At 45.8% G+C, this 15,117-nt stretch overlaps 1 protein-coding gene across 2 annotated transcripts in view; it reads right to left on the bottom strand.

Moving 5' to 3' along the window:
* Positions 1 to 15,117, bottom strand: part of SH3PXD2A (SH3 and PX domains 2A) — a 247,844-nt gene that overhangs the window by 177,091 nt on the left and 55,636 nt on the right. For both annotated transcript variants that reach the window (XM_041415388.1, XM_041415386.1), the window contains exon 3: positions 2,738 to 2,813. In XM_041415388.1, the coding sequence (XP_041271322.1) occupies positions 2,738 to 2,813 (76 nt within the window). The remainder of the gene's footprint in view (positions 1 to 2,737; positions 2,814 to 15,117) is intronic.

The raw sequence follows: 15,117 nt of genomic DNA on the forward strand, positions 1-15,117 counted from the left end.
TCCACAGTTTCCTTCCAAAGGAAAAAAAAATCCTATCACCAGCTACAAAAATGCTCTCTGGCCAATCCACAGAGTTTCTAATGCAGTTTTCTTCTATACAGCCTCTCCCAGTGCAGGATTTTCCAACATTAAAAAGGGAAATCAGAGAGTAGAATGGAAAAACTCACAGGAAAAGATAAAATGAGGAAAGGAGATTAAAATATCACTTTTAAAAACAAAAAATCACAAAAATTTGAAGGCAAGAAAGTCATTCTTAAAAAGTAAAACAAAACTACAAAATTGTCCACAGGACATTTTCTACAGGACTACCTGGCACTGTTTATGATTTCCTTACACCTCTTCATGGCACTGAAAGTCTTTATTTGTGTAAAGGAGAAGTGAGGGTAAATATATTTGAAGAAAGAAATTGATGAAAATAAGACGAAGGCTGGAGGAAAGAAGAACTGCACTTTCCTGCTGCTAAACCCAGTATGGTCTCTCCTTGGGGGGCAAGGCTCTGAACCCCATTTCATTTTCCTTGGTTTTACAGATAAAAGGTTTCCAGCACAGTCAAGCACTAATTATTATTTCAGGAGAGCACCAACAAATAGGAGTTCCAGGATGGAATATGCCAACTTCCTAAGCCAGAGCTGATGGGGGATTTGTCCTACCCTGCAAGTGGCACAGCAAACCCTGGGCACTCAGAGCACAGCACGCAGAGCCACTCCAGCTTGGCTGAATCAGGCCCACAATAAGCAATCAGGACCATAACATCTTCATAAAGTAGGATTTAAGTACAAACATCTGCCTTGCCATTTTTTAATTAAGGGAGTTTATAGCTAGATATTCGTTTCCGCAATCCACTGCTCCAGCTGCAGAAATGCCATGCGTATTCTAATTTTGGCAGCTAGTTTATTTAATGGACTTTGACATTGTTTGACATTTAGCTGAGTCACCTTGTTCCTGGGTAAAGCAACAAGGGCTGTTCAGCAGTTCAACAAGAAAGAGGCAGAGATTCAATATCAAAAGTAGAACATATATCACAGAAATTTTAAATTAAATACAGCTGAGGTCTATTCTGTTCTGGCAGCTTCTCTCTTTGGGACACTAAGTCAACCCAAATGTTTTCCAGATATAACTCTTCCCCTCAAGGACATGTGGCACTACCATCTCCCTCATGTTCCTGGAGGGTGGGAAGGGTAGGAAGTGTTGTAATGGGCATATGGGGTTTATCTCACCCTCTGCAATAACACACACACATATATCAGGACATCCAATCACTACGATCTGCACAAAGGCTGAGGAGCAGCTGCAATCAGCCAACATTTTTGTAGGAGAAAATAAAACAGATAGGCCAGTGACAGTCAATACAGGAGGAACAAATGCTACCTGCAGACAGGATTTTCCTACAGCACCTCATGTGAAGCCACCTGCACTCCTGTACAGTGCTTTCAAGGACCTCAAAATGCCTTCCAGTAAGAAAAGCAGGCCAGCAGTATCCATTCTTACCACAAAGAGGTTTCATAAAGTGATTTGGCTATGAGTTTTGTTGGTGGTACAGCTACAAAGAGAGCCACTTTTAGACTTTTTGCCTCATCCCAGATGGGAAATGTATGGCAACACCACCTTCCTCTGGCTACAGTCTGGATGCAGCACAGAACGCTGCAGAGAGCAAACCCCGAGCCTGGGACTGCCTTCCACAAGAGCTGCCTGCCAAGACTCTGCCAGGCAGCTGTGCTGCCCTGCTGTGGCTCTGATGCTGGTGTCATGTATTTGTACTGCTGGTTTTTAAGTCCCTACTCCCCAATAACCTTGGAGCTGTGCTCACCACACATCTGGAGCAGCTGCTTTGCCTGCAAATAGCGTTGGGAATGGCAGCATGCTCCTTGAGAGGACTAAGCCCTCCCATCCCAGCTTCTCTTCACAGACCTTAAGGGAAGAGCTGGGATCTCCTTTTTATAGCAAGAGACAGAAGAGACCTTTTAACAGGCTGCAAATACTTCACTTATGCTGGCAGGAGTGCAGTGAGCCACACTTAGAGCCAACAGCCAGAATCATGCAGCCAGACAACAGGGAGCTGGCCAGAGCCTGCACTGCCAAGAGCACGCTGTGGTCTGGCTCATCTCCCCCGTGCCATCCCTGCAGCTGCTGCTGGGAGCAGCTATGTAGGTGTGTGCTGTTACCCTCAGGACAGCATATCCATCACGTTCCAACACTCTACAAAAGGTGTCAGAGGGACAGTGGCTCAGGCTAAAAAGATAAGTAAATATCTTTGTAGTGAGCACTGCAGAAATCCCTATTTGCATTTAACCTTCTTCAGTTTCCTTTCTGTTGCAGGGGCAACTCCAGTTATTCATTCCTTATTGTACAGTAATAGTGTCTGCAGAGTCACAGCATCCAGAAACGACAAAGACTGACTCTGGTCCCCAGTGGTCTCCCAAATGGTGGCTGGAGCTCAGGCTGCTTGGTTGCGCCCCAAAGACACAGCCCCCCACAAGCCATCAAATCCCTTTGTGTAACAGGGCGTGAGCCAACCTAAATCTGAACAGCTGATGAAAGATCTCCTGAGAGCCCTAAACACCATGCCAGCTATTTTAGGAGGAGGGGCAGGTCTGGTATCACAAGGCTGGGTGTATGAGCTCCCAGGGAAAAGGCATTTATAAGAATGGTCACAAAAAGTACCAGAGCCAGTAGCCAGGGAACTGCAATCTTCAGCTGCTCTCAGCCATCTTTTTTAGGGCTTTCCCCACAGCATTACCTGGTAGGAAAGGAATGATTCTTTGCTTGGGATCCTTCTGGCCTCCTTCAATAGGGAACTTGTCCAGAAGCTGCATCTGCAAAGAAAGAACAATGAACATCTTAGTGGGAAACATGGACCATTTGCATAGGGACCAAGGGACCTCTTGGTTTGTGTGTGGTTTAAGAAAAAAGCAACTGCAGGAATTACTTTGTCTTGTTGGAGGGGAGCCTGTACTTAAAAAGGTATGATATACTTCATGCCAAGAAAGGGAGGGCAAGTTTCTGGCAGCACAAAGGAGCTGGGATAAGGCCCAGGCAGACAGCTGAGCCTGGCCTTGCTGTCATTCTAAAATTAGACTCCCGGTTCTTGCTACACACACGCCTTGTCTCTAATACACAGCCTGCCTGTGCTGGTGTAGCAACAGGTTTTACCTGTCCATCTGAAAGACCACTCTCCTGGATAAAAATGCTGTTCAAGCAACCAGATTAAAGCATATCTAGTAAAATACCTGCTCTGCTTTTATGGCAGAGCCAGAAAGACCCACTGCCCTGGTCCAATAAGAAAGAGCTCCTGTTCTCCCAGGGAGACAGAGATGGGGTTTTGGGGAATATCTTCCACTGGAGTCCTTACATGGAGAACAGCAGGCAAGGAGGCCTCAGAGAGGAAAGCATCCCACAGAACAGCAGCCCCACGAATGGCCTGAAAGCACAGCTCAAGGTGGGTGTGCTCCCAGCCCAGAAGCCTTTAGCACATGGTTTCCTAGCCTAGGAAAGCTGCAGGCTGGTCTGACATTCCTAAAGGAGCCCTACGATGTATCCTTGGATGATGAGACCTGCTGGGCCAGTGCCACAGAGGCTGAAGAGCAGCTGAAAGACCTCAGACAGAAAGATGTACCTGCCCTAGTGACACCTTAATGGACTTGCCCAAAGAAGATCAACTCCAGCCCTGAAAATTGCCAGAGCCTCTCATCTCTCCCATTCACCCTCTGCAACCTTTCACTGTCATTCAGCACATGGTGCTACCAAGACAGAGACCCAAATCTTCACATTCTGTTTCATTTCTCCCCGTGTTTCCTATGCATGATGTTTCTATGCTGCCCAATGTCCCCTCCCTTCTCAGAAGCCCTGACTCCCCGGGACAGGCAGAACTCCAAAGCTCCTGCCAGCCCCAGGGCTCCTTTCCAACAGACCGGGAGAGACATCTTTCAACTCACAGTCACAGCTCCTGTGATCTCTGAGGAAGGCAAGGAAGGAAAAGCAAGCAGTGGTGTTACTTGCCCTTGCAGAACCCCTATCTCCTCACCTCAACAGGATCTACAGCTCAACACAAATACGCAAAGTGGCAGCAAGAGCTGGGGGAAGGGAGGGGATACTCGTCAATCAGCATTTAATCTCATCAGTGCTATGTGTCCAATGGGGAGGCTGTGCAAGTTAAAAGGGTTTTGCTAGCTCAACAGATTTCCTTTTAAAAATATTTTTTTGCTAACTTGGGGAAAAACAGTCAGAATTTTTTTTATTTTTTACTGGTTTTGTTTTAAGCACGCAGAATCCTTCTCGTCTTCCACCGCACACAACATCTCCAGCATTTTCACCATATGGCACAGCAAACCAAAGATCAAGAGGAAACTCACCAGTAGAAGCAACATCTGTGCAGAAGAAGGACTTAAAAGATCCCACATGTTTCCCCATCAGGGAGTCAGCCTGGTAAATAAATAGATCATGGCTTTGCGGATTGTTAGCTAACTCGCTTTTCTGCCTACAGAGACAGATTTTTTATTGAAAATGGGAAATTTTGTTTTCTTGTAGGTAGAGCTCTGGGTGTCTGAGGTCAGGCATGGGCAGGAGCTTCTTTCAAAGAAGAGGGGGAGAAACAAAGAGGGGGAGGGAATCCCCACCTACTGACTTCAAGTTTCACTGTCGCTACACTTTTAGCCAGGAAGGCAATTCTCACTTGACTGCGTGGTGACTGATTGAAGCTGGAACTGATACAGTCAAATTCCCAGGGTTATTCTTGGAGTTAGATTAGCTTGGCTAATACAAGCCTTTGTAACCACATCAAGAGAGCCACAACATGTATAACTCAGTGCTATTTATCTAAAGGGTGTATATCAGCAAAATAGATACAATAAACTGAAGCTGGAAGAGTTTGGCTAAATTTTCCTAGACTACACTTTCCACCCTGGCTCTTGCCTCCACTGGGAAGGTCTGGGGGAGGCAGGGGCACTCCAGAACTTTATTTGACTTTAACATCCTGCAGGATGTTAAAGTCAAATAAAGTCCAGCAGAAGCAGGGAGCCTTCCTCAGCACTTTCCTGCACCAAGTTCTGCCATTCAAAGCCAGTGCAAGTTAGAGCTAAAGTCCTAGAAAAGCAGGATTCCCTCCCACCCACAGAGAGGGATGCAAAGTGGAAGATAAGGAGGAGATGTATACAGGAGAAAAAAAGCATCAGTGGACTCGAATTAAACATCCCAAGTCTTCCAAAGATGATGGAGTGTCCCCCAAGCTAATGCCTAACACCTCCACTCAGCCCAGCCGTGGTAAGAGGAGACAAAGGAAGTAGCTGGGAATGAAAAAGTTAAGGGCTGAACTACCAAAACTCCTCCTGGTAGGCGCAGCCCTTCCCTCACATGATTAACAGACGAAGACCAATAAACAGATTTTCAGTTCACTTAATTAGATGTCTGCAGAGCATCTGAAAGTCGAAAACTCTTTGTCTCTGACAAATGTTTTTCCATTAAAGGAAGTTATTCTTGTTATAAATGCAAATACACATATGATTGATGGAAAAAACCCTGCACTTAATGCCCCAGGTTATTCTGCTCAGACATGAGCAGTCTCCACAAGTGGTTGTTCACATCTTTGATGTGTGACAGTTAACTTAGGGACAAAGTTTGCTAAATCAGAAAGCAATTCTGTCGCCTAGAGTAAAATCATCCCAGTATGAAGGCAAAGAAGGGAAGATGCAGAGTCCCAAAGAATTGAATTAGGGATGTAGTTGGTTTTGAACAGACAGGAAAACACAGCTGGGCAGTGCATTTTGGCAAAACTGGAGGAGCTCAGTTCATCTGCTTGCAACGAGGAGGAGCCTTCAATTGCATGACTGGTTAAGTGAGCAGGAAGAAACATGTTACCATGTCCCTGTATCACAGGGTGGAGGATCCCTTTGGAAACAGGGAGGGTATATGGAAACCAGGAAGTGAGCTTTCCATCCATTCAGGCAGCACGCCTGGAGTCAGGCTGAACAAACACATCCCACTCCCACTTGTGGCACAAGACCTGATGAATAACTCACCACCAGAACTGCCTCTCCAGTCTTTGCCTTTCCAGACTGCTCTGGGTTTGCTGACATCTTTCCTGCTGAAGTCTTGCACAGTCCTGCTTCCTGTTCCAAGCACCTTCCTTCTTGCTTCTGACTAAAACTCCTTTAGAAGACTTGCTATAAAACCTTGTGGTCCAGATTATGACTTTCTTGCAGCAGTCACCAAATGATCATTAATCAACAATTAATCTCATTAAAAATCAAGGGAATTAGTCATGTGAGTTGCTGCTTATTAAAAAGAGAGCACTGGCCTGCTCCACTCCTTTCTATTTGTACCTAAGCATGAAATCACTTGACTTGCAAGAATGAAATAGGAAGATTTCAAAGTATCAACTCAACCACTTCCCCAGGCATCTCCCTTCTCATGTCTTCTGCTTCAGGCCATCTTTAGCTAAAATGCAAACATATAATGAAAAAAGAGCCTCTCCTGCACACAATAACCATTTGGGTTTGCCACATAACAGCATCTTTGGTCATTTCATATCAGCTCAGCTGTGAAAATAAGATTCCGTCCCCATCTGCCTTGCAATGGTAATACCTGGTTTAAAATCTGAATACAGAAAAACAAGCACTCTTTGAGATGCTACAAATAGCATCTCTGCGGATGAGAAGCCAAGCAGCTTCCTGATAATTTACTTACTATATTTTACCTATCTTGATGAAATTTTCATGAAACAACACTTGTTTCTGCTGCAACATAAGGACTTACAGCACCCAAGACTACGAGGCAACTTCTCTTCTGAAGAAGAGGCTCTGCTACAAGCCAACCAGTGCAGGGGACATGAACATATTAACTGTTCAATGGCTTGACCCTGTGGCATTTGCCAGCAGGAACTTTGTTCCTGGTTTGGTTTTGAGGTTTTGGAAGTTTGTGTCTAAATCCAACTCAGTAAAATTAATCCACTGAGACAGTTACCTGACCTCCACCTATGCCTGATACCACAGACTGTAGATGGGTTCCTGCTGGGCTGTTGGTTCCTCCCCTTCCTTCCTTGCAGCAGTTTTAATTCCTCTGGTTAGAAGAATTAAGTTCTCCTCTTAAAATAAGCAAATGAGGACACCACATAACCTCTTAGTGTGGAAATCTTTCTGGTTCCTTTTCAAGTGGATGCAGGTTTGCCATGTGCACAGATAAAAATCTAAGCTCTGCAGGAGGTCAGCATTGCAGTCATGGGGAGACGACAAAGATCCTGAGGGTGACTTTCATGCAAGCCCCTTACTTTGGCAAGCAAAATGACATTCACCGTTGCAAAATGGTAAAGGACTCTGACCTTCTACAGAGAGAGATGAGGCCTCTCTCCATTTCCAGGGTATAATTTACTTGTGTCTCACAGAAAGAGCAGTTGAAATTCAAACCATGACCAAGAGGAGCAGAGTTTTTGCAAGGTGCCCCTAGAAATCCCACCTTGCCACCTTTACTCTTGGCCACATTACTCAGCTGGTCCCAAGACTACAGTTCCTCGTACAATGAATAAGAGGGACATCAGCTTCCCTTTTTCCAAGTGCTCATCAGAAAATGCATTTTTCATTAAATATGAGGCAAGCTGACAATAACTTTAATTTAGACAATGATGGATTTGAAAGGTAAATTATTAGAGGACAGCCAGGCATCAGGCACATCCCTTCTCACAAGGTTGATCTGATCTCAGAGTCCCAAGGAGGAAAGAAGGGCTGCAGCCAACTGGGAGACAAGGAAGAGGAGAGGAGGCATCTGTGCATGTATGGGATTGTGTGCACACTTCTGAGAGAGTCTGCCAGAGAAACTAGAAGAAAAGCAAAGATTCTGCCAGGGATCTGAAACTAGTGATGATGGAACTCACACCTCAGCAAGAGGGGTTAAGGGCATCTGCAAATCAGAAAAGACTAAAAGTCTCTAATGCAGGTAACACAAGTTCAGATGAGAAGGAAAGGTAAGGTACCAGAATAGGAGCTATTAATTAAACCCCTGAGGAGCTGCAGTAATTTCCTTTCATTTTGAAGTTGGAAACCAGCTGTGCTGCTTGCTGATGGTGTTGATGGTTTCAGCATAATCAGTTATATTTTGAATTATAAACCATGTGATCTGCAAGAAAGGGAATGGCCAGGATGGGTTTGAATTCTGTCATCTGCCAGAGTTTTCTGGTGGGTAGCCTCTCTGGTCCTGTCTCTGGTTTTGCAGCTGCAAAATGTGAGACAGATACAAGGTAGGTGGTGTGAGATTTCATCAAGAGCCATCAAAGGCTCTGAGCCTTATGCTGCAGAGCAGGAGCCAGAGACTGAATTCACAGGAACTACACTTATCTAAACCCAGCAGGACAGAAGCAAATGGAAGAAATATTATTGGTGGTTTTCAGATATGATTATCCTCTCATTTGTGGGCTTGTCCATCCATAGCATATTCCAAATCCTGGTTAACCAGGGAATCCAAAGGGGTCTTTCACTTAAGGAAGATGGTTGCCCCCCATTTCCAGAGAATGGATCTCGTGCTGCTAGGTTAACATATCAGCATTTAAATGTCAGCAGGTGAAAACAAGTGAGAGAAGTGTAGAACACAAGAGACTATCTCCACAGATTCACCTTCTACATACTGGTCTAGAGAAGATAATTTCTTCAATTGTTTGGTTTTAGATTAGGTGTTCTGCTAAGGTGAATCAGTGGAGCACCCATGATGTAAGTGGAAGGATGTCATTTACTCCAGCTCAGGACCATACCTGCTGAGATCACTGACAAAAGGAGACATGGCAGGGAATGAAACCTCAGCTGCTGGGGCAGATCCCTCCATGGCAAAAAGCTGTTAGACAACTTTCTCCAGATTTCTCTGAGCTTCTTTTTATTTCTCCCCTGCTTCATCCTCTCACAGGAACAACAAACCAGTTCACTGTCACAGACACAAGACAGCAGGAGGCCTGCTTAACTCCCACGCCTTCAAAACTGGCCAGAGCAGTGCTGTTCCTGAGCATAAGAACAACTAGGAAAAGTTTGCAAAAGATTTTTGGGTGAGGACATGGAACAGACTGAGCCCAGGCGAGCTCATCTGTTAGCCACTCACACACAGAACTGACATCTTACACAGCAGAAGGAGGTGGAACTCCATCTTCCTAAAGCAGTAACGGGTTCCACAATGCAGCAGGAATAACTTTATCAGGCAGCCAGTGACACTGGCTCCCTTGTGGTGTTACATGATGCCACAGCATGCAAGAGAAGTGCAATAATTCAATCCCTGAGAAGCAGCAGCAACTGCTTTCCTTTTATTTTTAAAGAAAAAAAAATACAGCTAAAAGTCATCCGGATAACCAGCTGACATGCCTGACAATTACAGTATTATAGAATATGTTCTGAATTAAATACAGTACAATCCCTGAGAAAGTCAAACAAAAGCAGGAAAATGCATATAAAATAAAGAGAACAGACATTTACAGCATGGTGTAATCCTCAAAGGGAAAATGCCTTTCTCAGGTCTGAAAATTTCCACAAAAAATCTTGGAAACCTTACAAACCTCTCACTATCCAAATAAAACAGCCAGGGGAGGAGAAGGCAGGGAGCAGAGACTGGGGGTCTTTCCCCAACACAATCCATCAAAAGAGGGAATGCTGTTTCCCAGCTGAGACATTTGGTACTTTTCATAAAGAAATGCAGCTTTCTCTAAAGGCTCTGCAGAGCGAGCCTGGCGTTTGTGGCTAACACAGCCTGGCAAAACATTCTGAGGTGCTGGTTTGGGATGACAGAGGCACTTGGTGCATCTCTGAAGAGCTTCTCAGAAAGCCCACACTGTCCTTTCACAGAGCAGCTATTGAAGTCTCCTGCCAGAAGCATTTTCTTTCCCCAGTGCTAAATTAAACTGGCCTCATCCAACTTAACCACACTGGAAGATGCTTGGACAAAGGCTACTTCATACTTTTCCATCTATCCATGGTGATTATACGTCCCCTGCTCCTCTGGTATCTGCAGAGGATTTGTCCCAACAGCATCCCTGGGAAGTAAGGCCATACCACAATGCCTGTTTTAGAGAGATGAATGCTGCAGTTATGTGGCACCACAGGGTCATGCAGAGATGTGAGAGCCATGCTGATGCCCTGGCCCATCAGGTCAATTAGCTTCTAGAGAAGGCTCAAAATTTTGTGATGGGATGCATGCAATTTGTTGGATTTTTTTCCAGAGTTGGCACGTCCAGAGCCAGCCCAGGTGCTCAGGCTGCAGGCATGTTCTAAAAAGCTCAGTGCAGGTCACAGTAAAAATCCTGCCTGGAAGAAGAGCTAACTTCAAAAGAAGAGCATCTTTCCTTACACCCTGCAATTTTTTATCCTTACAAAACCCAAAGGCTTTAAGTGTTCTTTCAGATTGCACAGCAATCTGAAATAAGCAGCAAGAGACCAGCTTGTGTCTTGTGAGAGACACTGCAGTAACAGTGCCCTTGTACACTCAGCTCTGGCCTTCAGACAGCAGAACTGCACCTGACAGCACTGTCAGGGCAAAGGTTCCTGTTTTAAACACAATGGCAAGTCTAAGAGCTTCATTGAAAGGGAGCAAAGAACCAAGGTCACTTCCATTAATCACTGCTTCCTACATCACTTGGGCATTTTAAAAAGTATTTATTGTCCGTCCTTCTTTAAATTTCAATCCTTTCAAGACAATGACTGAAATACATGGCAGCCCCACCAAGACTTTAGAGTTTATCAGTTCACTAACTTTACCAAGCCACTCTAAAGGCCTCAAAAAACAAAAGCTGCCCTAAACTTGTGCAAGTAGGAGCAGCTCAACTCAGCTTAGCCCAGCACGAAGGCTGAACAGATTGGTAGGAGGCTGCAGGGCTTTGAAAAACCCTCAGGTCTTTAAACAAAGCCTTGACAGCATCATCAAGCACTGCACTGCAGCTGCAAGCAGGGTACTTGAGGAGGCATCCCAAAAGCAGCACAAGGGCCATTAGCAGAGTGCTGGTATCAGTTGCAATCCTATTGTTAGGACACACACCAAATATTGTCAGCATGATTTACAGGCTGATTTGGTTTTACCACTGCTTCGTTCAGTGCTGTCAGATCATCCAGGGAACCAAACTCCTGCTCTGCTCTGTAACAAGAGAGATGTAGGATGGCACCTTATGGGAACGGGGGCTGGCCCCTCTTCAATGGGTCCCCTTGTTTGCCAGCATGACTCCTGGGTTCAGGCAGTCCCCAAAAGGGATGTCAAGAGCTGGAGAATCACACTGGTCCTGCAATGCCCTCTTCTACCCTTCCTTACTGCTCTCTCAAAAAGAGATAACAGTGGATTTCCATGGGTGTTTTACGTGGTGACTACCCAGAGAGCCAGACCCCATCTTTGCAAACTGATTTTATTTGAACTGGAGCAAAGCCTGGCACAGAAAATCTCTGAAACCAAATTTATACATTGGATGGTCATTGAACTTGCCCCCACAGAATCCATCCTTAGAGAGTCTTCTAAGTTGCTCGCACAGTGCTGACCACAGTTTTAACTAAACCCTGTTAAAAACACACCCTCATTTAATTGGTAGACTTTTATGAGTCCACAAGAGTGCTTCCCTGCTTCCACTGCTAAGAGAGAGATGAGACTTTAGCTCCAAATGTATGAAACTTAATCCCTCTGTTTTCATAATCTACATCTTCTCTACAGCCTGTTAACTTTGCTTGATATATTGTCCCGTGGAAACCATGAGTAACTTCAATATTGAAAACAGAAACAATAGCTCCGAACACAATGGCACATTTTACTTCACAAACTCCATCTGAAATGGTATCTACTCATCTCTGTAGGACACTTCTCATAGCTCTGGGGAGAGCATCTGCCAGAGGAGAGCGACCGCCCAGAGCAGTACAATGAGGAATCCGTGCCAAGCACAACACAACCACAGGTTTTAACTCCACGCTGGGAGGAGACTCCTTTGTCTTCTTTTCTTCCTCTCTCCCCACCTCCAAACCCCAAGATGTTTTGCCTGCATATCTGGTTCCAAACACGTGTATCTCGTCTTTGGGGGGATTTAGAAAAGAGTACAGACAACAAATCCACCACCTGAGCAGGCAGAGGGAGCTGCACAGATACCTTGCTGCAGCCTCCAGGGAGGTAACAAGCAGCCAGCAGGACAGGTTTCCAAGGGCTTGGAGGCAGCTGCCAGCTTTACACCCCACCCCAGCACGGGCCCTTCAGCTCAGGCACTGCCCAGCCTTGGGTGCCGTGCTGGCATCTCCCCAGGATGCTCATGTGGCACACAGGGACAGCAGAGGTGGCCAGTGCACAGGAAGGGCAGATTGGCTGTCCAGTTGGGTTTGCAATGCAGAGAGGAAAGGATTTACACACTAGAATACAATGTGAGAACAAACCTGGGTTTGCAACAATCTGTCTTTACTGGTGCCTACTATAATGGCGGCTCAGAGATTGGTTTCTCTCTGTAAATTTATTTCTGGACAGGGGTACAAAGTTCATGGTACCAAAAATCTCTTTTAATAAGCTCTCCCCTCACTGGCACAACCACACAACACAGGCACCTGAGCTGCACAGTCGGACCCACACCAGCTCCTTCTGATCCCTGCCCCAACATGCAGCATGAACAACTTTCTCTCTTTAAAAGTAAAAGGGGAATTTGGGTAACATTGGAGTTCATCAAGTCCATGCCCAGAAGGAGAATCCCAGGGGACTCGGGGCCAGAGCTGTCCCAAAAGACCCAGCACCCTACGAAGGCAGGCTAGGACTGAAATCTTGTTTTTGTAAGTACAAGTCTGCCTGAGGACTTCCATTAATTTAATTGAGAACAAAAGCAAACCCTGGGAAAGGAGAAGGGCCTGGCTGGTGGCCATGGTGGCTGCTCAGAGCTGGGTGGGCACTCCAAGTGTTTACAGGGCCTCCGTGTTACACTCTGCACGCTTGAGCCCTGCCCTGGGATTTCCATTCAGATAAAAATCATTCATCTCTGGACTCATTCCTTGTGGACCAGATGCTGCTATGTGTGTCATACCAACTAATCACATGTAATGTTTGGCAGAGTATGAAAAGCATTGATGGAGGTCTTTGACAATGGTAGGGGTTATTTTGGTCTTTTTTTATCTCAGTAGCTTTTAAGTGGCACAGGCACGTTGTCAAGAAATGCTGTCAGGGCTGTGACTTCTCCAAACTTGCAGATGAGACAACAGCTACAAATTGTGAGGCAGAAAGAGCACATGGAGGCAGATGCTTGCATCTGGGAGGAGAGAGAGACTCCTCCAAGCTCTGTCCTTCCACAGGAAGTTTCCTGCCTATATCCCTGCCTGGTGGCATTTGCAGGACCTGATGGTGAAGCATGGTCAGCAGTACCAGGTGCAAGAGGCACCCAGCACATTGTTAGCCACCACAGGCAGCACAGTGCTGCCTTGAAAGCCAGAGCTGTTGTGGCCATCCCTGTCAGGGCAGAAGAAGAGTTTTAAGAGTTTTAAGCCAAGGGTGGCCACAGGGCCATGTGGGCTGAGCACCAGCACCCACGGGCTCATAGGCAGGTGGGTACACATCCAGCTTGTCAGTGAGCATTTACGCGTGCTCTCCTCTGGCAGATGCTCTTCCAGTAGCACAAGGAGAGTGCAGCACCAGGAACAGTTTGTACTCAACTAGGCATGTACTCAGTCGTAAAACAAAAACACAAATGTTCTCCAGCCTGCCTGGCCACACCTGCAAACCATGGTGGCCTGCTGATGTGCACTGATGTGAGATGTGCTTGGTGATGCCAGGGAAGGGTGCTGAGAAAAGCAAGCCACAGGACAGGAAATGGTAGCCACAACAACTCGTCATCACATCCAGCAGCTCCTTCCCAAATATTTCTATGAGGAAGAAGGTGACCTACAAACTAGTTGGATGGGCAGGCTGACGACCATCCAGGACATCCAGCAGTGATGATGCAGATTTCTATGCCTTTCTACATCTTGTGACCAGCTTTAGAAGCTGGATGGGGCAGGCAGGCAGGGCAAACAAGCATGACAGTCATTTGTGCCCTGCTGGGCACTGTGCAGGCATCCAGGACTATTTCTCACCCTCCCTCTGGATTTGCACTTGTCTATTCTCTCTTCTCCATCACAGAAAGCCACAATAAAGGAACATCAGAAAAATGTCCAGACTGTGGAAACATCCTCAAAAATGTGTTGAAAAGTCCAAGCCTAGCCAACAAGGTGCAGGCAACCACACAGCTCTCTTCTGCCCTAGCCCCTGGCTCAGGTAGAAAATTAATATTTCACAGACTCCTCCTGAAATTACATTAAGATATTTTGTCACAGAAAGTATCCAGGAAGACACTAACTAGCATCAAAGAGATTCAAGCCATATCCAAGCCTGTAATTCCCCTGTGAGCAGCAGTCAACCTGTCTGATGGCACTGCCCTATGAGACCTGGCTGCTGGTTTTGAAAGCCCACATGATCCTTGTCCTCCACAGGGTTATCTATCTTTAGCACCTCAGCATTATGGCTGTAAGGAATCAGGTCTAGAGAGCTGCCATCTGCAGAACCCAGCACTACAAATTCAATTAAATAAAAGGAAAAGCTACCAAGAAAGAAGTGAAGTGAGGAGGAGGTGGGAAGAGAAATGACACATCAACTGCTTTCTACCAGGCACAAGCAACTTCAAAAATTGAGTTCCACATATTCACCCTGCTGAGAGTAAGAAAAATATCAGAACACAGAATGGCCCATTTTCCATCAGAAAGCAAGACACCAGCTTCATCAAAGCACAGCTACTGCCAACCTCCCTTTGTCATCAAACGTGGGCAGAAAAGGCCTGGGAGGGCATCAGCTACACTCCCTTAGCCAGCACAGAGAATGCTCTTTGCCAGCAACGCAGATGCAAAGTTATTTTGCTTAATTAGGGCTTCCTTTGGCTCAAGTAACTGACCAAATAAATTACACTACCAGACACACATACACACAAATAACTACTTTGCTGAGCCAGGTGCAGACAATTGTTTCTAGCCCTTCGTCTGGGACTGGTGCATGTCTCTGCACGAGGTCAGATGCCAGACAACATTGTCCTGGCCAAGAACGAAGGAAAACCTGAGAGTGGCTGAGGAACAACAGAAACAAAACTCAGAAGAATTTTTTTCCACCCTAACAGGTGCAGAGATGTCATTAAATGTGCCT

Source organism: Onychostruthus taczanowskii, unplaced genomic scaffold, assembly GCF_017590055.1.
Source record: "Onychostruthus taczanowskii isolate IOZ18803 unplaced genomic scaffold, ASM1759005v1 scaffold5, whole genome shotgun sequence".
Lineage (NCBI taxonomy): Eukaryota > Metazoa > Chordata > Aves > Passeriformes > Passeridae > Onychostruthus > Onychostruthus taczanowskii.